The sequence below is a fragment of the Aedes aegypti genome, chromosome 1 (assembly GCF_002204515.2).
Source record: "Aedes aegypti strain LVP_AGWG chromosome 1, AaegL5.0 Primary Assembly, whole genome shotgun sequence".
Lineage (NCBI taxonomy): Eukaryota > Metazoa > Arthropoda > Insecta > Diptera > Culicidae > Aedes > Aedes aegypti.
The window spans coordinates 220095079-220122259 of NC_035107.1; the positions used below are offsets into that span (position 1 = coordinate 220095079).

The 27181-nt window shown below is 35.8% G+C and overlaps 2 protein-coding genes across 2 annotated transcripts in view; both read right to left on the reverse strand.

Annotated features, from left to right (window-relative positions):
* Nucleotides 1–8540, reverse strand: part of LOC5578517 — a 66271-nt gene extending 57731 nt beyond the window's left edge. Inside the window, exon 1 of the mRNA XM_021857619.1 lies at nucleotides 7915–8540. Coding sequence (XP_021713311.1) covers nucleotides 7915–7964 — 50 coding nt within the window. The 5' untranslated portion in view covers nucleotides 7965–8540. The remainder of the gene's footprint in view (nucleotides 1–7914) is intronic.
* Nucleotides 8541–14627: 6087 nt separating this feature from the next.
* Nucleotides 14628–15973, reverse strand: LOC110674615. Its single transcript, XM_021838710.1, has 2 exons — nucleotides 15836–15973; nucleotides 14628–15773 (listed from the first exon to the last, which is right to left on the reverse strand). The coding sequence occupies exons 1-2, from the start codon at nucleotides 15853–15855 to the stop codon at nucleotides 14870–14872; spliced, it is 924 nt and encodes a 307-aa protein (XP_021694402.1). The 5' UTR covers nucleotides 15856–15973; the 3' UTR covers nucleotides 14628–14869.
* Between the last annotated feature and the right edge of the window lie 11208 nt (nucleotides 15974–27181).

Consider the following 27181-nt stretch of genomic DNA (forward strand, 5'->3'; position numbering starts at 1 on the left):
TTTCTTTATGAAATTCGAGATTTTGAAGGGATCTTTGCCATCTGTTATGAGTTGTTGTTTTTGTGATGCCAATCTTGCAGTTCTAGTTTTTTGTTTTTCATTGAGCATGAGCATGAGCATGATTGACCGCCCGCAGATGCTACTCCGTTATTGCAAGAAACTAGTTTTTTGTTTTTCATTTTCCACAAACTTTGGTATTTGGAAATAAATTGGATATTCTGGTTAGAAAAGATTCCTACAAGAATCTCCAGAATACTTGCAAGAGTCTTCCAAATTTCGATGGGAAGCATTAAAATATCAGTAAGAATACTTGTTTAGAGTTAGTAGGAATCTTAGTGGGTCAGAGTAGATTTTTACTAAATTCCCTCTATTATCACCAGGAGTCACTACAATTCACATAAAAATCTGAAGATTTCCACCTGAATTCCAGGATTCTCACCAAATTGACAAAATGCTCACAAGCACCTCAAATGTTATCACAAAAATAAAGATTCCTTTTGGAATATCAGGATGTTAATGAAAATCCCTGGAAATACAAGAACTCCACAAAAAATGGTCTTACTGAGGTCATAAGAATTTTTATTTGTTTTTCAAAAATAACCACCGAATTCCTGAAGATTTCGAATGGAGCCTCAGAATTGCCACCCCAATTCCGGAGAATCGGAACAAAATCGAACAATAACTACAGCACTAGTTTTTTATTCAAAGAAGTCCGGAGATTCTACCATAATCTGAAGAGAACGAAAGGAAAACCTAGAATACCACCGAAACAGAATTCCATATTCATTATCAGAAATCAACATGCTTTAAAAAATCAGCAGGAATCTATCCTCAAAATTCTTCAACAGATTTGCCACAACCTTCGAAATACTAATGAAATTTTAAGAATCCTATCCTAGGCTAGATGTTTTTATGATTTCCAGGTTCTCAAGTTCTCCACAAAAATCCAGATTTTAAGCTAAAATTAAAAAAATTGTCTAATACAGATGGTGGAGAAGACGGAAGTTTTCTAAGACATCAGTTGACAGTTCTCTGCTACACATATGTAGTAAGTGCTCATGTTCGAAAGAAGTACGTACTACATGTTCGAATTGTTTTTTTTTTATTTATACCAACATGCAGTGTATTCTGTGCATTTTGTTTTTGAGTAGATGCTACATGTAGTAAAGTTGAGCGATTTTTAGTTATACCACTCATTATCTACAAACGTTTTTTTGCTATTTAAGTGACCTTTTCATGGACAAATTATTTTTAAACGATTTTCAGTATTTCAAGCGAAACATTTGAAAAGGGCTTATCTGCAAAACGTAAATATTGAGAAATAACTTATCATATAAGACTTTCGAATAACGTTTTTTTGGCGTGCCGCTCATTGTTATTACTTAAAAAAAAATATCATGACATGTGATGGAACTGGTCACATTTTTGTTAGTGTTGACGTTTCCATCGATTTCTGGGCATGTTTCTTCACGAATACCATATTTTATGTTACCAGTAGATAAAAGTAATTCTTCCCTACTTGATGCTTTAAATTTTACATGGGAAGGCTTATTGCATAGACACCATCGCCATTATTGAATAAGCTCTATAGAAATGTGGCGCTAAAAGAAACGTGAATAAATGGGCCAGCCTGCATGTTCCAAAGCTGATAAACAAACTAAAAACATATGATTCAAAACGTCAAAAATGCCTTTTAATCGATTGATAATCTAGTACCATGTTGATTATTCCCATTCCTATTTTAAATCCATTAACTTTTTTACTAGTTGTATACATGTGTTAAAGGCTGCATTCACAATTTTGTGAACATATTATAGTTCTTTTAACTGAAAATCATCATCAGTGTTTTGCAAACTTGTTAACCGTAAATATGAGAATTTTTTAAAATCATAAAATGTATGGTTCATCACGATAAATTTCAAGTAACAGTTTCAAATGTATTTTCTCTGTATTCTACACAGCTTTGTAAATGACTAACAATCAAAAACTAAATGATAATTGTTTGCTATCCATACGATCGTCATACTAGCAAAAAATCTAACAGTTATCGCGATAAGCTTATTTGTTTTTCAAATAGTGTCCTACGCATTGCTTCGATTTTTTTTTTCAATAACCCACTATTCTTTTGCAGTTGTTGCTTTAGAAGATCTACCAAAGATTCTCATAGAAATTTTTCTAAGAAAATCCCAAGATTTTTGAAGTAAAAATTTTAGGGCTTTTTCAATCCTACACCAATTCCTACGCCTTGTCATGAGGATTATTTCAAGAATTCATTTAAGGTTACTCTCCGAGGGGTAATTCGAGAAAATCTATTAAGAACTTTTCCAGGAACTCCTTAACAAACTCAAATTGGGATTCATCATACAGTTCTTCCATTTTTTTTTATCTTGCAATTACTCCAACATTTCATTCGACGATTACTCCAGCGAAAATTCCTCAATCATTCCGACACAGATTTCTTTTGGAGTTCCATCCGATGTTTTTTCAAGAAATTCCTTTAGAAAATCCTGCGGATCAAGCGATACTATTGATTGGGTTTTTAATTACTTTAGCAATTTATCTAGAAAATTAAAAAAAAATCTTCCAGTATCCAGGATTTCTTTTAGAGATCCTTGTTAATTTAGATTTTATGTTTCAAAAGTTTCTCTATGAAGATTTATGAAAATCCCAAAGAATGATGAGTTTTTTTTTCAATTTCTCTGCAGACATTTTTGGAGGAACTCCTGAAAGAATGCAAATATTTCAAATAATTACTGGAGGAGGAGAAATTTTAGGAAGAATTATTTCCGACGTATTTCCGAAAGGTATTATTGGCCTCCTGACAGGGCTTAGAAAAGGTACGTTGTATGTGCCTAGGGGTCATATTTCCAAGTTTCTGCTGTTTTGAAAAAAAACTATACCTCACAAGAAATATGTAACTTATTTTCAAAGTTTTTTCAAGAAGTTCACACAACATTCACTGAAGCTGATCGTGATTATGAATATTTCGATTTCCATCCTGAATTTCCTAACGAAGTTGGTATCAGTCAGAGGCGTCGCGTCCACATGTGCAACATGTGCACTGCACAGGTGGCAAATCGTTCACCTACAATTTCTACTATTATTGAAGTACGATTCTTTAATTCTCTCAATAAAATTTAGCCCATTTCAATTATCTTTATCATTGATCATCGAAATTTTCACCTTTCAAAATATTTGTTGTTGTATTTTTGCTATTCAAATTAAATGCAAAAGCTGTTTGGTGCGGCACGAGATCTGTGCCCTAATTTTCCCTACGCGCTCAGTGCGATGCATGCTACGCAACACTTTGTTCCACGCTACACGTTGCTGCTGTGACGATGAAACTCAACGTGTGCACTCTCATCGGGAGACGCGTTGCCTTTCGTCGTACACACAATCCTGTATATGTGGTAGAATGTTTTTTGCACTACAAATGCCAGTGTGTAAGTAGCGAAAGCGTCAACTCTGGCCGGTGCACAGTCTTGCCACATCAATCTGTGCGAGCGTGCGGTGGGGAGACAAGAGACAAATCAATCCACGAGAGAGATCCATTTTGTTTGCTCTCTTTTTTCCTTCGCGCATTCAACATCACCACGCTTGTGGTGTGGAGTACTGGTGTGATTTTTTAGACGGCTGACGGTAAGAAGTTTCTGTAATGAATGAATGAATTGTCTTTAGGCTGATACAAATATTAAATTTCTTTTATGTCCGAGACCACTTGGAAGGTACGAGGGGGAGGATAAAAATAAATAAGGAACAAATAAATAAAAATGAAAAAAAAGTTATTTTTTTCGAATTTTTATTTTTAATGATAGTTGTTAAACTGTTTTTAATCGTCCTCTGGATCATTATTTTACTTGTTTTTTTACTTTTTAAATTGAAAAATCCTAACTGATGTCAAAAAAATAATAAATCTTTTTTTCTCTCCCCTTCAAAATTTTCGGATTTTCGAAGGGGGGGGGGGGACATAAAAGAAAATTAATATTTGTATCAGCCTTATTATAGAGACTTTCAGCCCTTGGCTGGTTCGTCTCTAGAAGGTTTCTGTAAGTTTGAGACTCAGGGCCCGCGCGTTTTTTTTTTGTACAATACTGGTTAAGAACCTCGCTTCCAGCATACAGTATTAGCGCTGTGGTACTTGTGATGGTCAATCAGAAGACAATCAGAAAATTAATTCAAAAGCGGTCGTGCCCTCCGTACCGTCATCGTCAGTATAACGCTTGTGGTGTGATTTAAAAGCGAGCAATTTTCTTGATGCGTGCACCAAGTACACGAAGCGAAAGATCTTGCATTAATTCTATGCAAAAATATGTGGGTTATGATCACTAACTCTATATTGCAATATTATTTAGAATCCAGTGATTTATAAATCGAAACTGATGACCCGCATAATTTGAATTATTTTCATATGCAATTTTACAATTTCCTCATAATGATGACTAATCGTTAAAATTGAAAAAGTGAAACAATAAAACTAAACAACCCGATTAGCATCTGCAATCATAAATGTTTTTAATCAACTGAAAGACTAGAAAAAAATTATATTTGAAAACGAAGGTTAGTAAAGATTGATTATACATGTTATTACCTTAGAAAAAAAAATGGTTTGAATCCAAGGTGTACCTAATAATGACATATAAAATGACACTAATGTTGTTTCCGTTTTTAGGAACTGGGTCGGTTATCAGCACATAAATAAACCAACGTCAAGCAAATTGTACTTCGGTCGAACTTGAATCGGGTTGGGGTTGAAACTGTGGTTCAGAACAGGTTGCGCCAATTCCAACCTAGGTTCAAAAACGAATTCGACATAAATTAGAAGTGCACAGGTCGATAATTAGGCCACGCGACGCCTCTGGTATCAGTCATATAAATGTTCATGAAATATTGAATGGTTTGAAAAACTTGGATGCAACCAAAGGTAATAGACCGGATGGAGTTCCACCAATTTTCATGAAGACTTTAGCAACTGAATTAACTACTCTTTTATTTTGGCTCTTCAATATGTCACTGGAGTCTGGAATCTTTCCAAAACTGTGGAAAAGCTCATACCTTGTTCCCATTTTCAAATCAGGCAAAAAATCTGATGTAGTTAATTATCGTGGCATTGCCCTTATTTCGTGCATTCCGAAGCTCTTTGAGGCCATCATAAATGAAAAAGTATTCATCCAAATCAAAAATAGAATAACTACATCGCAGCACGGTTTTTTTAAAGGGCGATCGACAACCACTAATTTGCTTGAATTTGTAAACTATTCGTTGAGTGCTATGGAAAATGGAAATCATGTGGAAGCTTTGTACACAGATTTTAGTAAAGCATTTGACCGTGTTGATATACCCATGCTTATATTTAAACTGCGGAAAATGGGTATTGAAGCCAAACTGCTGGAATGGATCGAATCATATTTAACCACTCGCGAGCTAATAGTGTAATTCAAAGGAAATAGGTCAACTCCCATACATGCCACTTCATGGGTTCCACAAGGCTCTCATTTAGGTCCGCTCTTGTTTATACTGTTTGTGAACGACCTGTCTTTTATTCTTGACAAACTAAAAGTTTTAATATATGCTGACGATATGAAACTTTATCTGGAAATAAAAACTGCACAGGACATACATACTTTTAAATATGAAGTACAAATTTTCCACACATGGTGTCAGAAAAGTCTACTACAACTGAATGTAAAAAAATGTAACCTGATATCTTTTAACAGGAAAAGAAACATTCCTAATATAACAATAACTTTAGGCAATCAGAATGTTGAAAAATGTAATAGGCATAGGCAGAGATTTAGGCATAATTTTAGATTCACAACTTACTTTCATTGATCACTATAACACTATGATAAATAAATTATTATTATAGCTTTATTAAGGTCAAACTTAATTAAGAATATTCTAAGAAAGTTTCAACAAAATGTATTATTGAAGGGATCCTTTCAAGAGCTTATGGAGTTATTCAAGGCAGAATCCAAACAAAACATTAAGGAGCAAATTTTAAAGGAATATTTTGAGATATTACTGAAAAAAAAACCCAAATGAATCTAACAAGGAGTTAAAGTAATTCTATAAGAACTAAAATTACTTTATATGAATTTCGAGTGTAGTTTTTGGACGAATTTAAGAGGGAATGCATGAAGACATTTAATATTAATACGAATACTTATTACGAATTTGTTTCAATGTATCCATTATGCTTTTGTAACAATTTATAAAATTATTATCTGAACATTTTTGAGAAAAAGTTTCATCAGGATCCCATAGAATAATTTTTGGAGTAGTATTGGGTGAAATTCTTGGATGAACTCATGAATGAACCTACACAGTTTCTTTTTCATGAACTCGGCTGTGTTTTTCGATTTTTAAATTTGAACAAATAATTGTCAGGTTGCTAAGCACGATTTACTGATACTCCAGATCTTATGGAATTCGTTTGTCGACTACTTGGTTGTGCATATCTCCATTGCGGGCTGTTGATAAAACCTTCGAACTATTTCTGGCAAGATGTTATTAAAATACCTGAAATCTATAAGTTTTACAATCTATCATGACTTAATTATTGTATAAATACGAGTGCTGGAGGCAATCTTTGAAGAATTCAAACACAAGATTAATTCCCGCAGTAAAATTGCTCTATCGTACAGAGGGAAGGAGGCATTGCCATTGCCTCCTCCAGTTACGCTTATGTGTGCATGACAACCAACATCATCATCAGTATTAATATAAGGTGGTAAAACATGACGAAGACAATTTTTTGATATATTTATAATAGGCTGACAAAATCGGGTCAAAAAGCTGACAAAATCGGGGGCTGACAAAATCAGGTTAGTACTGTATGTTGAAAAAACCAAATATGCATCAGAACCTCAGCTTCACTGTTTCTAATCATGAACACAATACTCGTTACGCAAATAACTTATTGCGCTCACGAGCCAGTACTTGTCTAGGCCAAATGAGAATTTCTTTCTATGGACCATCCGAATATAATGCACTTCCTGAAAGTTTAAAAACTCTGAATAATCGATCATTGTTCAAATCCAGTTTAAAACGTCACTACAAATCCAGTATTAGTGATTTTTTGTAGAACCGTATCAGTTGCCAGTATGATTTATAATGATTTACACTCTGTCGTATTTTATTTACAATCTGTCGTGTTTTGTTCACATATTTAATCAATATTAAAAAAATTCTCCTAATTTAGTTTTAAACATCATGAAAAGGCCCTATTTAAAGGATTTTTTATTCCACTGGGAAACCCCCTAAATATTCATAATTCTTAGCAAGGAATCAAGCATACAGTAATACGAGCAATAATACTTGCCGTAATGCCACGAGCAATACCTAGAAAAAAAAATACTTAGAGATATTCTTCGAGAAATGTATGATCTGAGTCTATGGGGAATCAAAACCTCTTCTTATTTACGTAAGACATCCCCCATAAGATTTTTGTATGAAAATTGAAAACAAATTCTATGGAACGTATCTGAGATTCTCTTCTAGTCCATAAGCTTTACGTAGTTAATGGACGGCCTCTTGATATTTTTATGGTTGTTTGGTCTCTTTTTTCAGGCAAGATGTCTCTAAGGTTCCTATTTACAAGATACTCAGTCCCTGCCCTCGGCCCTGCCAGTGGGTCTTAGAGCCCTTCCTGACCCTCCCTCATTTACGCCACTGGATGGAACAAGACGAATGGCCTTAACATCCAAAAGTTGCACAAAATGTTCCTTCCCCTGGAGGTAGTGGAGTGGAACGGCTGCGGAATGTATCCAGTCCCCAGTAAAGAGCTCATCACACAGCAACGTGCTGCAGCAATAAAATTTACAACAAATAACAATAAATAAAAAGACCCGTTATCACCCTCCCTGTTGTCAGCGGCGATGTCTTGGATATTATAGAAAAATCAAATTTACTTACACCTTGTCGGCGAGCTCGCGCACTTTCCACATGCTGATGAATTTATCCATTTTTGATGTGCTGGCTGGTGTTCAGGAAACTAGAAAACTACCCAAACTGGAACTCCTCCGGCCTTTCAGCTCTCAAAACTCGAAAACAATCACACAAAATTCTGACGTTTCCACACGTAAACCCGTGTGACGAGTCGCGCCTGCTTCGTTTTCTTCACCACTCAATCCACACTCACACACACTCGCACACTTTGATCACGGTGTGGAAAAAAAAACTTCCAGCAAGTCACTTCCTCTCTCTCGCCTTGCTTGCTTCTGCCCCAGGCCTTGCTCCGCCTATGGTCGCCACATAAAATACACCATTCGAAAAAGAAAATCACTGCCCTAACTACCCTTTGGCACTTGGCATACGTATTTCACCGGAATTCCTGATGTTCAAATCGCTAGATTTCCTCTCCCGAAATTCCACCGCAGCGAAACGGAAAACGAAACGCGAACAGAAATGATGAACAAGAAAAGGTGGTGATTTGGCTGCTCGTTTTTTTTTGACTCACACGACCGACTCGACAACGCAACGAACCGATCTGACAGACGAATCTGACTGACTGACTGAACACTGAACAGGCTGGAAAATCTTTCGACGAAAATCAAGAACGATTACCAACACCAATGCAAAATGGTACGAGTATGAATGGAAAATACGAATGAATGAAAGATCATGACACCAACACAGTTACATGATGGGGGGTTACGGGACTCCGACTGTCGGAGTTGTGTCGGATAGCATTGAGCTCTCGCCGAGCGGTGTCACGAACACATGCGCAAATTTGCTGGTTAAAAATACTGCCATTTCAAGCGTAACATTTGAAAAGGGCCTAACTGAAAAATGTAAACAAACTTGATTATTCATTATTCGTATCATTTTTTACGTAAATTATTCCTACATACTCTTACAAGCATGCAAAATGCATTATTAATGGTAATTTTATTCAAACTTAAAAGGGCCTATCTGAAAATGATAAAACTAAGAGGACCTAACTGGTCATAAAAGGGCCTAACTGAAAATTTCCATCAAAATCAGATTGGCCCTTCCGTGCATTTTTAATTTTGCTCCATATTTTTCAATATTTAGCCCTTGTATAGTGATCAGCATAACGTAAAAATTGATAAATGCTCGATTGAAGATTCTGTAACATATTGATTGTTACTATTTTAAACTCATTGCTATCTAATAGTTTAAAACTTTTGTTCGACACTCATAGTCTATTACTGGGCCACGTAACGTTTTGAATCTAACATAACATAAAAACTAGTAAAAAATGTTGAATTCAAACATCATCGGCAGATAGGCCCTTTTACGAGTCTTCAAACCAGTTAGGCCCTTTCAATTAGGCCCTTTAATTGACCATGGTTTCAGTTAGGCCCCTCCAGTTAGGCCCTTTTATTAAACATAGTTCCAGTTAGGCCCTTTTGGAATTTGTTAATTTTATTGATTATTGAATAGATTTTCAAAGTTTTAGCACAAAATCAATCGATTATATGAGAAAATCAACATTGAATATTGAAAATTCTTTATTGAAGATTCTGTACTATATTGATTATTCATATTTCAAACCCTTTCTCCTATTTACTAGTTTTATCCTTGTGTTCGACACTCAAAATAGTCTACTAGGTATCCCATAACGTTTTAAATCTTAAATAACAAAACAACTCGTGAAAATGGTTGAATTCAAACATCATCGGCAGATAGGCCCTTTTACGAGTCTGCAAACCAGTTAGGCCCTTTCAGTTAGGCCCTTTGATTGAACATGGTTTCAGTTAGGCCCCTCCAGTTAGGCCTTCTTATTAAACTTAGTTCCAGTTGGGCCCTTTTGTAATTTGTTAATTTTATTGATTATTGAAGTGATTTTCAAAGTTTTAGATCAAAATCAATCGATTAGGTATGTGAGAAAACCAACATTGATTAATAAAAATTCTTTATTGAAGATTCAGTACTATTTTGATTCCTATTTCAAGCCCATTCTCTTTTTTACTAGTTTTATCATAATCTTAATGCGAAGTTAGTTGAAAAACTGATTTTTTAAGCTAAGTATGCCGTTTCGCTCAAGAAAAGTAAAGAAATTCCTTGACTGAATGGGTCAAGAAATTTCCTACAGAGAGCCCCCTTTGAAGTGACATTTCTTCTCAACTGCGTACTGCGATCAGAAAAATGTGATTTTCTTGACCATTTCTTGGAAAAAATTTTCCACACATCGAGATAGGCGATTCCTTTTCTTGTCAGTAGCAAACCAGCCTTTATCCTGAAAAAAAAATCAATTCTCGAAAACTTATTCATACAGACTCAAGTCAAAAAAGTATACAAACTTACTTTATCGATCCTACGTGTTAAGCAGGCGGAATTCTACACGTACCGCTCTGTACCAACTCAACTTTTCACTTTTAGAACGTTTAATTTCCGGATTTACAAAACGACGAAAGTAACATTTTGAACTTTCGCAACCTAATCACTACTTTCGCCGCTCCGCTGTATGGAGTGACAAAGTGACTTAACCACGAATCAAAACAAAACACTACTTGAGCCGATTTTACACTGGTAGAAAAACGTCGAAAGTAACTGAATGAAACGGCTTATCATATTCTTATAATTATTTTTGTGGGAAATAATAGAAACTACCTAGTTTTTGAACGTGAGCTGAGTGTATGCAAAATTTGAGCGAAGTACACGGCAAAAAAATGTTAAAAAGGTGAATAATTTTAAAACAGTTTTAGAAGATAGATTGTGATTTTTCCTAATTACTTTTCTCAAAACCGTATAAAAGTTACTTACGTCGATTTGAAAAAGTAATCGAGAATTACATTAAAAATTTTGAATAATTTTTATTAGTTCTCGATTACTTTTTCAAATCGACGTAACTAACTTCCATACGGTTTTGAGAAAATTTATTTAGAAGAATCACAACCTGTCTTCTAAAACTGTTTTAAAATGAATCACCTATTAAGCATTTTTTCGTCGTGTACGTTGCTTACATTTTGCGTACAATAAGCTCGCGATAAAAAACTAGGGAGTTCCTGTTATTTCCTACAACAATTTTATTACAAAATGATAAGCCGAATTATTCAGTTACTTTCGACGTTTTTGTATCAGTGTAAAATCGGCTCAAGTAGTGTTTTGTTTTGATTCGTGGATAAGTCACTTTGTCTCTCCATACAGCGGAGCGGCGAAAGTAGTGGTTAGGTAGCGAAAGTTGAAAATCTTACTTTCGTCGTTTTGTAAATCCGGAAAGTAAACGCTCTAAAAGTGAAAAATCGAGTTAGTTTAGAGCGAAATGTGTAGAATTTCGTCTGCGAAACACGTAGCATCGATAAAGTAAGTTTGTATACTTTTTTGACTTGAGTCGGTTTGAATAAGTTTTCGAGAGTTAATTTTTATTTGTTGCCTCTAGTTGTGGATCGAGTTCCAAAAGTCGCGATTTTCACAAAAACAAATTCGTTTGTTTTTGTAACAGCCCTGCAAGAATTCTTCTTATACTTCTTCTTGGCATTACGTCCTCACTGGGACAGAGCCTGCTTCTAAGCTTTGTATTCAATGAGTACTTCCACAGTTATAAACTGAGAGCTTTCTTTGACAAGTTGCCATTTTCGCATTCATATATCGTGTGACAAGTACGAAGGAAAGTAAAGGAAATTTCCATTACGAAAAAAAACCTGGACCGACCGGGAATGGAACTCAGATACCTTCAGAATAGCTTTGCTTTGTAGCCACGGACTTAAACTGCTCGGCTAAGGAAGGCCCTCAAGTATAAAACAAGTAAAAAAGTGAATTTGTTTGAAATAGATATAATCAATAAGGTACTGAACCTTCAACCGAGAATATCCAACACTTAGCTCTCGCTTTATTTTATTTAAAAACTATGAAAATCACTTCAATAAGCAATAAAATCAACAAATTCCAAAAGGGCCTAACTGGAACTATGTTTAATAAAAGGGCCTAACTGGAGGGGCCTAACTGAAACCATGTCCAATCGAAGGGCCTAACTGAAAGGGCCTAACTGGTTTGAAGATTCATTGAAGGGCCTAACTGCTGATGATATTTGAATGCAACCATTTTCACGAGTCGTTATGCTATTTGAGATTACTAACGTTCTGGGCCACGTAATAAACCATAATGAGTGTCTAACACAAGTATAAAACTAGTAAAAATAAGTGAATGGGTTTGAAATAATCAATATGTTGCTAATTTTGTATAGAATAGTTTCCAATATTTAGCTTGTATGATATAGTGTTGTTTTCTCACATAATCATTAAATGTTGTCTAAGAATTATGCAAATCACTTCAATAATCAATAAAACTAGCAAATTCAAAAAGGGCCTAACTGGTTTAAAAATTCGTTTAAGGGCCTATCTGCGGATGATGTTTTAATTGAACTATTTTTACAAGTTGTTGTGCTATTTCAAATTCAAATCGTTGTGAGCCACGTAATAGACCATTATAAGTGTCGAACACAAGGGGTTATCCGAAAATGACGTCCATCAATTGGGGCCTTCTCCAATGGGGGGATGTACGAAAATGTGACAGTGCATGGATTGGGTATTAGAAAAAGCGTGACAGAGGTGGTAGAAGGGTTATAGAAATCCCGAAACACGATGGACGTCATTTTTGGATCTTCCCCAAGTATGAAACTAGTAAAAATCGAATGGGTTTGAAATAGGAATAATCAATATGGTACTGAATCTTCAACCGAAAATTTCCAATATTTAGCTATTATATAGTGTTCACATAATCGCTAAATTTTGTTCAAGATTTAAGCAAACCAATTCAAAAATCAATAAAATTAGCAAATTATAAAAGGGCCTAACTGAAAGGGCCTAACTGGTTTGAAGATTCATAATAGGGCCTATCTGCCGATGATGTTTGAATTCAACAATTTTGACGAGTTGTTGTGTTATTTGAGATTAGAAACATAATGGGCCACGCAACAGACTTTAATGGGTGTCGAACACAGGTATGAAACTAGTAAAAATGCGAATGGGTTTAAAATAGGAATTATAAATATGGTACGGAATCTTCAATTGAGAATTTCTCAATGTTTACGTTTTGCAGATAGGCCCTTTTCAATTGTTACGCTAGATTTGATGTTGCTGGGAACAGCTGATCTTTGTTTATATTTTCCACCAGCAATTTTAAGGTAGTGGTGGTGACATGTACCGTGTATGTACACGAGCGCAGAAACCACTATTAGCTCATTTCTCGCGTAACAATTCTAAAGGGCCAATGTTCAAATTATGAACAAATCTGGTTTTGATATATTGTCGCTGCAGCACTACTCTGCAATTCGCTGGAGAGTCCAGCGACGCGACAATTTCTGGCGACGTCAAAAGAACTGTCATTCTTAGTTTTGACATTTCAGAATTGATGGACGTCATTGAATTGAAAAAGAAAAAAATATAACTGAACAACAAAAACATTCACAAAACATCGATTGATTTACAACATCGTGTGGAATTAAAGTCAAGGTAATTAATAATTAATTCTGTACTTTGAATTGAAAGATAATCCAAAGACCGTATCCTTCCAGATGACAAACGTTGTACTCCATGCAGTCCAGAAGCTCCAAGCGAATACAAATACCGTGTATCATGCGTTGTATGGACACTATTATTTGGGTATATCCAAAAAGGATCTTGCGAAAATCTACGGTAAAAGCCAATCTACCATATATTCTTGGTTTCGTAAGTTTGAGAAAGAGGGTGTATACCAGCGGAAGAAACGTGCTCAAGTTTACAAAAAGTTTCGAGTGGAAATGAGGATATGGTTGGTTCAGTTATACTAAAAGCATCCATTATTATTTTTGGATGAAGCTAAAGAGAGATTCCAGAAGCAATTTAAAATCAATATAAGCGTTTCATCGATTTGCTCCATTTTACATGAAGCCGGACTTTCATGGAAGACTGTTGAAAGGAGAGCGATGCAAATTAGGGAAGAAGAGATTGTGAGATTTATGCGAGAACTTCTGGCAATTCCCTGGGATATCTACAACTTAGTTTTCCTTGATGAAGTCAGTTTCGACAATCGGGACATGTTACGCCGGAAGGGGTATGGTGTTGTGGGGCAAAAAGTGATCTACAGCGGTGAGTTTTGTCGCCGCCCACGTTTATCATTCTTGTGCTTTCTTGGAGTTGAAGGCATTCCAGACAGCTTTTGGACTGATGGAACATTCAATCGCGTTAAATTTTTTGAATGTTGTCGAGAGTTTGCACTACGAAATCCAAAAGTTCGTCAATACCCAGGATGCTATTCGGTTTGGATACTAGATGGCGCAAAAAATCATTGCGATGCAAATATCATTCGGTATTTGCGATCGATCGGCATTATTCCCATATTCCTTCCGGCGTACTGTCCCTTTTTTAATCCTATTGAGATCGTTTTTGGTTTTGTCAAAAAACATTTGCAAAGAAGACACCAAGAAAACACTCCAATAATGGGTGATGTCTGCGATGCAATGAGCTTTTTCAAACAATATTCCTGCCAAAAACTTTTTGCTCATTGTGGTTACTTCCCTGGAGGACATTTTTATCCTGAGAAAAGACTGCAACAAAATCCAAGCGATTTAGGCTTAAGTGTAATTCCTGAGTGACTTTATCACAATATTTGCTGTTCTTTTTTTTTTTTTCAAAATAATGAATAAAATCGGATTTGAGATGAAAATATAATCGGTTATTTTATTTCATTCAAATTACATCGTTCATGTGATCAACATCTGGACAGTCAGTTACACTGTCAGCCAGGACTTTACTTACCTCTGTCTTCTCAGGGCGAACTGCAGATTGGAGAGCAATAATAATTTCTTCAGCTGCTTTTCCTTTCGCAATCATTCCTTCCAATTTACGAGCAACATTCGAAAGAATGGAAACCGCCGAAGAAATGCCTTGAAAAACTTCCTCAACATCTTTCATCCATCCCCCATTTACAGCATGAGCCACTGATGCCCCCGATGAACAGATTGTAGTCGGGCTGCTTCCGAGACGCCAGCCCACCTGAAAAACTTCGCAAGTTCCAAAGGAGGCGACGGAGCATTTTTCATTTCCTCTTGTTTATGCGCCGCTAACGAATGAATTGTGTTGGCCCATAACAACCAGGAACTGTGATGGCCTTCCAGTTCAGGATGGTTGTTCTTCAACTCTTTTGCTAGAGCTGCATCATCCCGGGTCGAATGAGCTCCCGAACGATCTGGATTGTTGGGTGCAATTAACTGTTTGAGGACCATTTGGTGTTGAGGGTTGGTTTCAACATTTACCGAATATGCATGAATGAACATTTTGATTTGCTTGCCTCTCCATGAAATGAGCAATCGAGGAGTGACTCCAGAAATAGTGTAGGCCTTCCTTTTCATTTGATCTTGCATCGTGACGAACTTCTCAATATCTTCTTGGTCCGGGACTTGCTTTTCAGCCCACTTTGGTCCATCATCATCAGAATTGATTTGTCTCGATACATGCGCTACAGACAACTTCCAAATGCATTTAATTACGTCTTCAACAGAATCTCCAAAAACATTCTTAGTTCCCACTTCTCTTGGGCGCATCTGACCTCGATAAAGCCGACGGAACATTGTTGCTTTGAAAAAGTACAAATAGTTCTCCGCAGCGCCATCGGATACTATCGAGCAATTAAAACATGAATGGTCGTCATCGTCGGAACCATCGACGGGGAGAAAATGGTTCACTTCACTCAAATCATCTGGAATCGGTAACGGGTCCTGAGAACACAAAGGCTGCGGAGAGGGTGTTTGTTGTTGAGGAAACCATTCATTATCGTGATGATCAGAATCCATGTCTCCCGGCTCTTCCAAATACTCCTCCTCCTCGTACCTGCGTATGGGACGATGGAAATTTTCATCTCGATGATAAATCTCAAGTTCCACATTACTTACTCATCCTTATTGAACTCCATTTAGTATTTTTACGAATCAGTTATTACTCCGGCAGCTGAATTTTACACAAGTTTGGGTTGTTTATTTACAGTTTGAAATGAAAATCGGATAAAAAAAGACAACAAAACACCGTCAATGTGAATAAAACCATGGTGTGTCATACGCATGAAGTTGTCTTGGTGGCAGTACTCATGATGAATAAGTTTCAAAATTATATTGTTTGCTTTCGCAGTTTTAAATATTGCTCTTCGAATGTTCTTATGATTTGGTAATAAAAAGGCACTGTAGAAAAAAAATATTTTTTTTATATAAAACGAGTCCATTTCATTTCAGCTAGTCCAGGCTACATTGTATTAGTATATCATGAACATCGTTAGACAAACGAACGAAGTCTAGCGACACATCGCTTCTGATTTTTTTCTGCAGACACAATATACACGCAGCGAACTGGACTAACGAATTTCATACATTTTGCCTTATGAAAGGTGGAACGATTATTGCAATACGAACGCTTTATGTATCGTTTTAGCATCACTCCATTTCAAGGCGTCGATAGGCGCGTGGTGTGCGCTCGGGCCTATCGATCGCGAGGTTCTTGGTTCGATTCCAGGTTGCCGCGTAAACGTTTTTTGTTATCAAATTCTGGTTTCATAAGGCAAATTATGAATTTCAATCCGATTTCTTGTGGCGAATTTTCATAAGGGGTTCGAACGATTCGAAAATATCCTCTCATAGTGGGATAGTTTCGAAATCACATTGATTGATTTGAATACTGAGAATAAGGAATAGGAATTGTGAAGAACAATATTAATAGGGCGATATTCAAAACTGAAAAGGCAATAGATGGCTCTTTTTCAGTGGTAGTAAAAACGAAATACTGAAGCAAAGAAAGCACCACGGAAGATGAACTAAACACAAAAAGTTATGTATTCACTTTACACTTGATTACTTATCACTACTTTTTTGATCCAGGTTCCCAATTTGGGTCCTAAAATGTTTAATGAAATCTTGTTCTTATTTAATGACACGAAAGAGAATGTTACTGCAACTACTTTAGCAATAGACCATTTCCGTCAGACCTTACCCCCTATTTTTATATTTTTCTTCGAAAGGCGATTATTTTTAATGATTATTGACGCTTTCAGATCTAATTTATATGCACTCCTGATTTTATTGTAAATTTTTGAAAATTCGAGAATTTACCACATTTTGAGTAGTGCGGCACAGTTGTTTCAACCCTGTGGGTAAACAAAGTGGAGATTTTCCCACAACTTTCAAAACCCCTGCGCTGAGTGTTTGTAGATATGACGAAATGTCAATGTGAAATCAAGCACACGAGACGACACGACAAAATGGAGAAATCTGAGGTCCGATGGGCAAGCTTCGATGTAAATGAAGCCCATCCTTTACTATTGTACTTATAACAAAAACTTTTACCGGAAGACGACTGCTAATAGACCGTTTTAAGCTTAGCAAGTGATGGAATTCTCCTTGGAAGCATTTCTGCAACGCTGCGGAACATTTTCTACAAGAGGGTTATATTGGCCGGTTTGTTTTGAAACGTCAAGAATTGGACCGTTTGCAGATTTTTCGGGGAGACCTACGAGAGTGGTAAAATGGGGAAGTATGTGTAATCCATTGGTCATATGGTTCCGGAACAGCTTGACGACATAAGCAGCAGATATCAAACGGTAGGGTAAACAGGTATAGGCCCCCCTAAGGAAAAACTGCTCTATCGCAGTGGCAAATCCATTACTTATACAGTTTTTGGTGTCAAAGTGTTATTTACTTAGTTAATCATGCTTTGCATGCAACTTTCTCTTGCCAGGTAGCTTCTAAAGCGAGTACAAGACGTTATCTACAAACGGTCCAATTCTTGACGTTTCAAAACAAACCGGCCAATATGCCCCTCTTGTAGAAAACGTTCCGCAGCGTTGCAGAAATGCTTCCAAGGAGAATTCCATCACTTGCTAAGCTTAAAACGGTCTATTAGCAGTCGTCTTCCGGTAAAAGTTTTTGTTATAAGTACAATAGTAAAGGATGGGCTTCATTTACAACGAAGCTTGCCCATCGGACCACAGTTTTCTCTCAGATTTCTCCATTTTGTCGTGTCGTCTCGTGTGCTTGATTTGACATTGACATTTCGTCATATCTACAAACACTCAGCGCAGGGGTTTTGAAAGTTGTGGGAAAATCTCCACTTTGTTTACCCACAGGGTTGAAACAACTGTGCCGCACTACTCAAAATTGGTAAATTCTCGAATTTTCAAAAATTTACAATAAAATCAGGAGTGCATATAAATTAGATCTGAAAGCGTCAATAATCATTGAAAATAATCGTCTTTCGAAGAAAAATATAAAAATAGGGGGTAAGGTCTGACGGAAATGGTCTATTTTTCCCGCTCAAATAACGGCTACATCATATTTAAACTTTAATTTAAAAATTGGGTCCATAAATAAACCTTGACACTTTTGATCATGTTTGACGTTCGCTTAGTCGATAAAAACACCACAGGGCTTTTAGTTTTAACACTGAGGTTGTTCCTACACGGAGAAAAACGAATATACTAGTGTACTTAGTGTACGATACATTATTTTATCAATATTATCCTCTTTTAATCTTTGAGAAGCTTATTATTTTATACTTTGTCAAGCTTATCCGTGATTTATTTTGTGTTGTGCTTATGTAGTGAAACACGCTACCCTTGGTACTTGTCCAAAATATAATTTCATTGTGTTCGGTTTGGTATCGAAATCAATAATTCTCGCATACTCTGAGATAACGCCCTAAAAGCCATTGGTAGCCACGTGTGTAGCTCGTTGTTTCTGAACAAAAGAAAGAATAAGCATCCAAACCAACATCACGGGCAGGTAGATAACGATCCCTTCTTCCCCATAGCGTTGTTAAATAGCATGAAAATCCATTTGAATGCTCAGAAACAACGAGCTACACACATGGTTACCAATGGCTTTTAGGGCGAGATCAGAAGTTATGCGAGAATTGAACAATAGTCGTTATATCAATTTATTGGCCAAATGTTGTTTAAATCCAGCTTCAAGTTCAAAAAGAAAACCCGAAATCTGTAGAAAAAAATGCCCGCAGCGGATCAGTCCTCGCTGCCATAATAACAGTTCATCAGAGACGCCATCCTAAAAGGACATTTGTCTCCGGAAATTCGCCGCATGAAGAAATAAGAAGCTCAAAATTTGGTGAAATATAAAGGTATGTTCATTTATCGTAATCATATTGCGATTTTTTTTACCACTTAGACTTTAGTGATCTGAATTTCGTCTTTCTCAGATTTCGCCGTCGATATCGCTGCCCCTTTTCGATCACCGCCGCCCATGCAATTATCCTGATGTTTATGACAGTTTTCTCCAGCCGGCTCAATGTTTACCATTTTTTCTTTGTTCTCGACTCACCATCTGGACTTGTGTACACAACAAAACCAGCTGGTCTTCCGATGTTTACAGTCATCGTCATTGTTCTCATGCTCCAGCTCATTGTGTTCTCTTGTCAAAACCAGCTGGTAGTGACTGAAATCAAGGATGAAACGTGGATGGTGTTCGAAAAAGTACCACCAGTACATTATTGGCAGCTTCTCAATTTCGTCATGAAAGTCTAATCACAGACAAACAAACGTCACACTCTCATCATTGTCTATCGACCACCTTTTTAACGGTCGATTCAAAAATATGGTAGGTAGCCAATCCACTACCTGCAGCGCTTGCATCGTTTTTGTTCGCGTTTGACGTTTACACACTACCGCCATCTGTTGGCCCGTCGGCCAAACATACCAATTTTAGCATTGGGCGTACATGTACTCGTGACCAGGGATTGAATCTTGAGAAAATTGAGAGAATCTCTCACGTATCGCTCTCTGTAACTATCATAACATGCTGCACATTATGAGAGACTGTTTATCGTATACTGCTACAACTTTGATCAGATTGGGGGGATAGTAGTGCATGATAAAACCCCTCTAAACATGCTCCAAGCCTGGGGGACACTATTGCCACAGACAAACAGACGTCACACTCCCATCATTGTCCATCGACCACCTTTTTAACGGTTGATTCAAAAATATGGTAGGTGGCCAATCCGCCATCCACAGCGCTCGCATCGTTTTTGTTCGCGTTTGACGTTTACACACTAACGCCATCTGTTGGCCCGTCGGCCAAACACGCCGATTTTAGCATTGGGCGTACATGTCCTCGTGACTATGATTTTGATCGCGATTTGTTCTAAGTGTTACGTCTGTTTGTCTGTGCTATTGCTATTGGAAGTTCGTGGATTGTTTATCGTGCCAGTAAAGAAAAACACCTACCCCCAACGGTAAACAAGCGAGAAAAATAGATTTTATCATCGCTCTCTCTTTGGAGCTCTCGCTCGCTGCTTCCATTTATCAGACTTGTTACACCTTGCGATACAATGACGATCGTGGACCGCAACAGATGGGATGTTTTTCTTTGCTTGCTTTGATCGTGCTTCATACTCAAATGAGAGCGAATTCTGCAATGTCTGCTCGTGACTATGATTTTGATTGAAATTTGTTCTAAGTGTTTCGTCTGTTTGTCTGTGGTCTAATCATTCGTGAAAATTACAATATCAGTATTTCATCATAATCCAAACTTTTCCAGGTTATTTTGTGGGAGAGCTCCATTTCGGTCGTCATGGTAGGGAACGTGTCTTTGGAGCCAGTGTTCTGAAGGGGGAAATAGATTTTGATCAACGAAGAACAGACTAGATGAATCCTTAACCATGACTAGCAGAGATACATACACCAAGATATGATTTTTGAGGAAATAAATGCGTTGCATTCAAAAATCGTCTTTCCTACTTTTTTCTTTGTTTACTAAATTTGAAAAAATGGCTTATTTTATTCATTGATCATGTACAAACTTTAAGCATTAAATGCATAATTCTCGAAAAATCATTTACCGCTATAAAATCTGTTTATACTAAGCAATGCTTAAATCATCAAAATGCATTTGAATGAGTGAATAGACCGAATATGGATTTAGAATGGTATTTATTTAAGCAATCTGATATATATTTTTTTAAGTGTGTAGTTCGGTCTGTCTGAACACACCGATCAACTACACTGAAATTAATTGCATTGTCAAACGAACGACCACCAAATAGTGATATGCACTATGGCCAAATGTATACAAAATTACTATTAAATCAGTTAAAATTGACCACATTTTATTATTTTCACAATTTTGATGATCATTCTTTCGTATTTAATTTAACGACACAAAGTCTTTAAAATGCTTATACAAATTTCAACAATTTATAGCTCAATCAACTATCTTCATTGTCTACAATATCATGTTATTCTCAATTTGACGGTATTTATAATGTTTAAATCTTCAACACTGGCCTCCATTTTATTCCTGATCTGTTTGTGCAAATGTTGAAACGCCAGCAATGTTTTGAAGTTTTCGGTTTTATTTGTATATATGTTTTAAAACATTGGAATTTGTTTTACTGAGTAGCGCTGACCGGGAAGAATAGAAATTTATTGTTGGTAAGTGAACATAACGTATGAACATCATGCAGTTATACGATTCAATGTGTTACAGCTCAGAGTCTATTTGGCTATTTTGCTTTCCAGCAAATAAAGCCCACTTCCTGACCCAGTTGGAAATTTGCTCGTAACAGATAGATAACCAAGATCATCTGGTACCAATTACAATTTTTGCTGATGAGAAAGATGTCTATACTTGATGGGAAGACAGTATCCGTTTGCATATTTTATGGCCGCTCTTTCAGTGTTATTCTGTTTTTTTTTTTCAGTTGTGCATGGATTCGTTAATTCCTCGTCAAACGCTTATCATTCTTCGAGAAGTATCTTCATGGTGCCCAATCGATTGAACTCACATGCAGTAATACTCTTAATCTGAGCACTAGCAGAACGCATTGGCCACAAAACAGATATGCGTATTGACTGTTTAACGATAAACTTGCGACGATCCACGCGCCACCATATTTCATATAACGGAGTGTATTAGAACTAACTTGGAGGTGATCATTTGGAGGTTATTTGACAATTTGGAGGGTCAAATCCCCTCCAAACACTAGCGATTTTGCGGTGGGATGTTGACGTTTGATGACGAATAGTTTCCGATATATGACGTTTCTAATACTATGTCGTTTCGATACCGTGCACCCCCGCTAATTTGAACGGTACCTCATGCAAACCATCGGGGTTCATTTTTAATTTGAACATCTAGTCACCCTAGAAACGTGTTTCTGGTTACCTCTTTCACTGTTTTGTTTTGATTCTGCGTTCCGCTCCACAGCGTTCCATCTCACTTCACTCCGTTCCATGAGCTAAATGACGTTTGAACCATTTTTAATCTGAACGATGTGCAAATTAGCGGGGTACAGATTAAAAAGTGTTCAGATTAAATGTGGTCAAACCAACGGGGGTACCCGGTATACCTGTTAATACAATAAACTGTTCTCTATGCTGGATTTTCTAAAAAAAAAACATTTTATTTGTCATCGAATGCCATAATAACATTACCGTGCTTCAACTTGGTGCTTGGTTGGTCGGGATGTTGCTTGTGAAGAATTGGGTTTGTCGTATTAGCAACAATCAATATGAAACTAGCGATTTTTTCGGGAGAACGGTTTGTAGAGTGTGAACGACCCCGGTACCCACGCCGTAATTTGACGTTTTTACAGTTCACGCATTTTTTCTTCGACCCTTTTCCTCGGGTTGTTTTTGTTTTTTTGCAGTTTGTTTTTTGCTCGAACGTAACAAACGAGCTGCTCTTATTTGGATAGCGTGAAAGACGAAAACCTATACATTTCTGAACACCGCGAAATAAATTCTTTTCGGCTCTCTCTTCGGATCAATCTGGAGCAAACCCTCAAGCAGAAAACCCTGGGCAGCGAAGTTCATCAAACCGTTCTGACGATAGCGCAGGATCTGGCAGAACACACCCCAGCAGCTGATCCTTGCTGAGAAGTGACGACAACAAAGGAACAGTCTAGCAACTTCACGAACAGAATCGCCCTCACTATGTTCCTGGAGATACTATCTACTCCATCGTCGCCGCTATCCATCACAAGTGGTTCTCGAAGAAAGCAACTTCTCGCCACCGTCCCCTAATCTGACCAACCAGGACCTGCTCTACGTATCAAAAAGATTCACGCAATCTTTGATGTTTTCGACGAACTGGTGGAGTCTCCGCCGTGGAGATTAATACAATCAACATAATCGTCCTCCAAGAAAACACAATTCCGCAAGTGGAAATTGCTTGCCGTGAGAGACGTACGAGTACGTTCCGTGGATGGCTTCCTGCGGGCGAAACGGATTGAAGGACGTCCTCTTGGACATTATCAGCAACATGCTGAAGGTGCAGCAGGAGAGCGACGAACCGGAGTTCGAGCACATGACGGACCTGGTTCACTTTGTGCTGGAAGGGCGCAAGTAGTAGCTCGAAAGCGTCCTGGACGAGTCCAAGCGAACCGTGCAGTTCGACTCGATATTTCCGCTAGGTAAGTGTCGGTTGTTGATCGATTATAAGGAATTATAATCTTTGACCCCTCTCAATCATATGATAAATTTGTGTATTGGAAAAAACAAAATTTGACAAAGTAAACCGTATCCAGTTTAAGCAGTTAGTTTGCTGCTTAAACCTGGAAAAAATGTTGAATTCTAATTTTACCTGCGATCCATATGACCCAGATATGGAATCTCAGGGCTGGTAGCAGGCCTCTCTTTTGATACGTGGTAACTTATATTAATGCACGTCTCTAAATTAAACAAAAGCTCTCTAAAGTATGTTTTGTTCTCTTTAAAAATTAATCCTAGTAAATCATTCTAGAAGTTCTAAAGATTTTTATGAGATTATTACACAGGTCTCTTCAGAAACTTCACCTTGGAACAAAGTATATCGTGTATCGTGGTCCTTTGTCATATCCCATCGCCTCTCCTCCTATATATGACGATAAAAAATAATAATTTATTACTTCTTTCTCTTCCTGTTTTAGCTGGAGCTATTACTATATTATTAACAGACCGAAATTTAAATATATCTTTATTTGACCCAATTGGAGGAGGAGACCCTATTTTATACCAACTCTTATTTTGATTCTTTGGGCACCCAGAAATTTATGTTCTAATTTTACCTGGGTTTGGAATAATTTCTCATATTATTACTCAAGAAAGTGGAAAAATAGAAACATTTAGAACTTTAGGAATAATTTATGCTATATTAAAAATTTGATTATTAGGATTTATTGTTTCCCTCGTGTTAGTATCACATTTTAGCACTTTTTGCTTAAAGCCGCGTAATAATTCATATGGCATAGACGCAATAATATCTCGGATGTGATCCAACGGACATTCTGCGTCATTGATAGAATTGGTGCCCATTTCAAATAATTAATCTATTCGAAGTGGATATCAATACTATTGGTGACGATCAGTTTGCCTTTTGCTAACCAGAATGATCCGTAGCCACTCTTACTATTAGCTAGACACATCGTTATCATGTACGACGTAGGGAATATTGCTCTGAGGAAAATGACTAGTAGATTCACTGAGTGGAAATAAGTGGCGACAATCATATTTTAATATGGTTTTTACATTGCCATAATAAGAAATACCTTTTTTGTAACAACGGTATAAATAATCTAATTCCGGCTTCATTTTCCGCAAAATTTACAAGTAGAAAGTAGGCGTTGTGAAGCATTGCATTTGCCACCGAAAAGTGAATCTTGTAGGAGACTGTAATAGAAACCTAAGGTAATTTTACTCTTAAATATTCACTATAAAAATGACTATGGAAAGCAAGACGCTGAGATCGATCATTAGGGAACACATGCTAGTTTCGAGAAATTGTTGAACAGACAAGGAAAGTGAACAGACAAGGATGTATGAACGTAATGACCAACAAATACTTTTAACAACAAAAAATTTAATTAACTAGAACTACTACCAAACAGCCTAATCTTGTTAAGACTTGGTGACTTTGTTTGAATAAATAATCGAGAAATAATAAAATTTTTAAAATAAATTATAACAAATTTATTAATGATAACTATTTTTAAGCTTACATTTATTAAATATTTATTAAAAAATTATTTTAAAGCTAATACCTCAAAATATTAATTTTATAAAATAAAAAACTAAATAAATAAAATTTTTAATTCATAAATCTAAATTAAATTAATTTCTTAAAAAACTAGATATATTTTAAAACGAATCACATTCCATTTCTTATTATATGTTAAAAATAATTATTCCACAGTAACTTTTATATACAATTAAATCTTTAAAATTAGAGAAAAATTAATATAATAATTAATTAATTAATAAGCCCTGATACACAAAGTACAATAAATTAAATTTTCTTTTAAAAAAAAAAATTTCCAAATTTTTTCAACTTTCTTTTACAATACAAATATACTATTATTAAAATTATTTATTTCTTTAAAAAATACTAAAACTAAAATTATTAAAATTATTTTTATTAATTGAATTAAAAAAAAAAAATAAAATTTAATCAATTTAAATTGGCTTGCACAAATTTCTTTTCAATGTAAATGAAATACTTTACTAATTAAGCTTTAAATTGTATTTCTAGATACACTTTCCAGTACATCTACTATTTTACAATTTATCTTATTTTAAAAATAAGAACGATAGGCGATATGTACATGTTTTAGAGCTAACATCATACAAATAATCTATTTTATATTACTATTAAATCCACCTTCAAATTTTTATTTCAAAAAATTATTAATTTAAATAAATTTATTGTAATACATCTATACTTAAACATAAACTGCACCTTGATCTGACATTTTGTTTAATAAAATATTAAGAAAATTAAATCTTATAACATATTTTGATGACGATGATATACAAATTAAACAAATTTAAGTAAGGTTCAATGTGAATTATCAATTACAGGACAGATTCTTCTAAATAGACTAAAACACCGCCATTTTTTTTAAATTCTAAGAGTATAACTAATACTACTTTAGCATTTAAATATTTATTTTTAATAATAGGGTATCTAATCCTAGTTTATTACAAAAAGTTTAAAGCTTAAAATATTTTTTAAAATAGTAAATTAATAAACTTAAAAATTTCACCTAATAAATTTATATTAATATTATAAAAAAATATAATTTAACTAATACTAAAAATTTTTACTTGCATTATTATATATAACCGCGGTAGCTGGCACAAATTTTACCAATACTATATATATTATTACTACAGTCAACTCTCCCTTACTCGATATTGAAGGGACTAGTAATCCTTTATAAGAGAGATTCGCGGAAGCTGACATTTCTGTCAAAGTGTGAGCCAATCGAGCAGCGAGAACTGTCAAAGCGTGAGCCAAACGAACACGCGTTATGTTTGTTTTGAACTTTACTTGAGGAGTAATGTAATCCGCTTGAAATTATTTCAGTAAAAGTTGTTTTGCATGAAGCAAAAAGTATGAAATAATTCCTTTTTTGATTTTCATCAATGAGATTTTTAATTGTTGATTTTTTCTGCTGTTTATTAGTTTAGAAATGTAGCTCAAAGATCTATAACTAGAAATGTACCGAATATTCGGCCGGGCGAATATCTCAATTATTTTGATTTTGCCGAATATTCGGTCAGCCGAATAATGAAACCTGTTGATCGACCGAATAGGTCGAATAGTGACCGAATAATAACAAAATATACTAAATTGTAATAAAATCAAGAAACCAAAGAAAGTTTAAAAAGTTCAAACGATTAATTCAAGTAGGGGTACCGGGGCAGTATGGACACCCCCTGTATCTTTGCATAAGCGAATACTTTTACACTTTCGATGCAAACAATATTTCAGTTGCCTGTCGGAAGAGTAAATTATCGACTAAAATTTCATAAAAGTCAAATACTATTAACTGGTTTAATAAATCGCTTTTTATCTTTTTTCGAACTAAATTCTGATTAAATGTTATACATTGTAATAACTCTGTCAGCAATTATTAGTTTCAAACAAAAAATGATAAAAAGTTATTCATTCAATAATTGGGCAGATTTGTAATATTTTAAAATATCTTCGAATACATAGCTTTTCTACTATATCGCTTGGATTACATAGTCGGATATATTACATCGTTTCCAATCATCACATCAAAAGCTCGGCAGTACATCGTTGATTTGGTTGCAGCGGTATAGATGTAATATTCAACCACTTTTTTGCTGTGTATTGATGTTGACCAAAGCGGGTTCTATTCTCTAAGGTGTAAAAGATGACCATTTTGTATAGAAAATCGAAAAAGTTGCAAATGTTTTGTCCAATACTGTATGACAAAGTATGTACCGTAAAACGGGG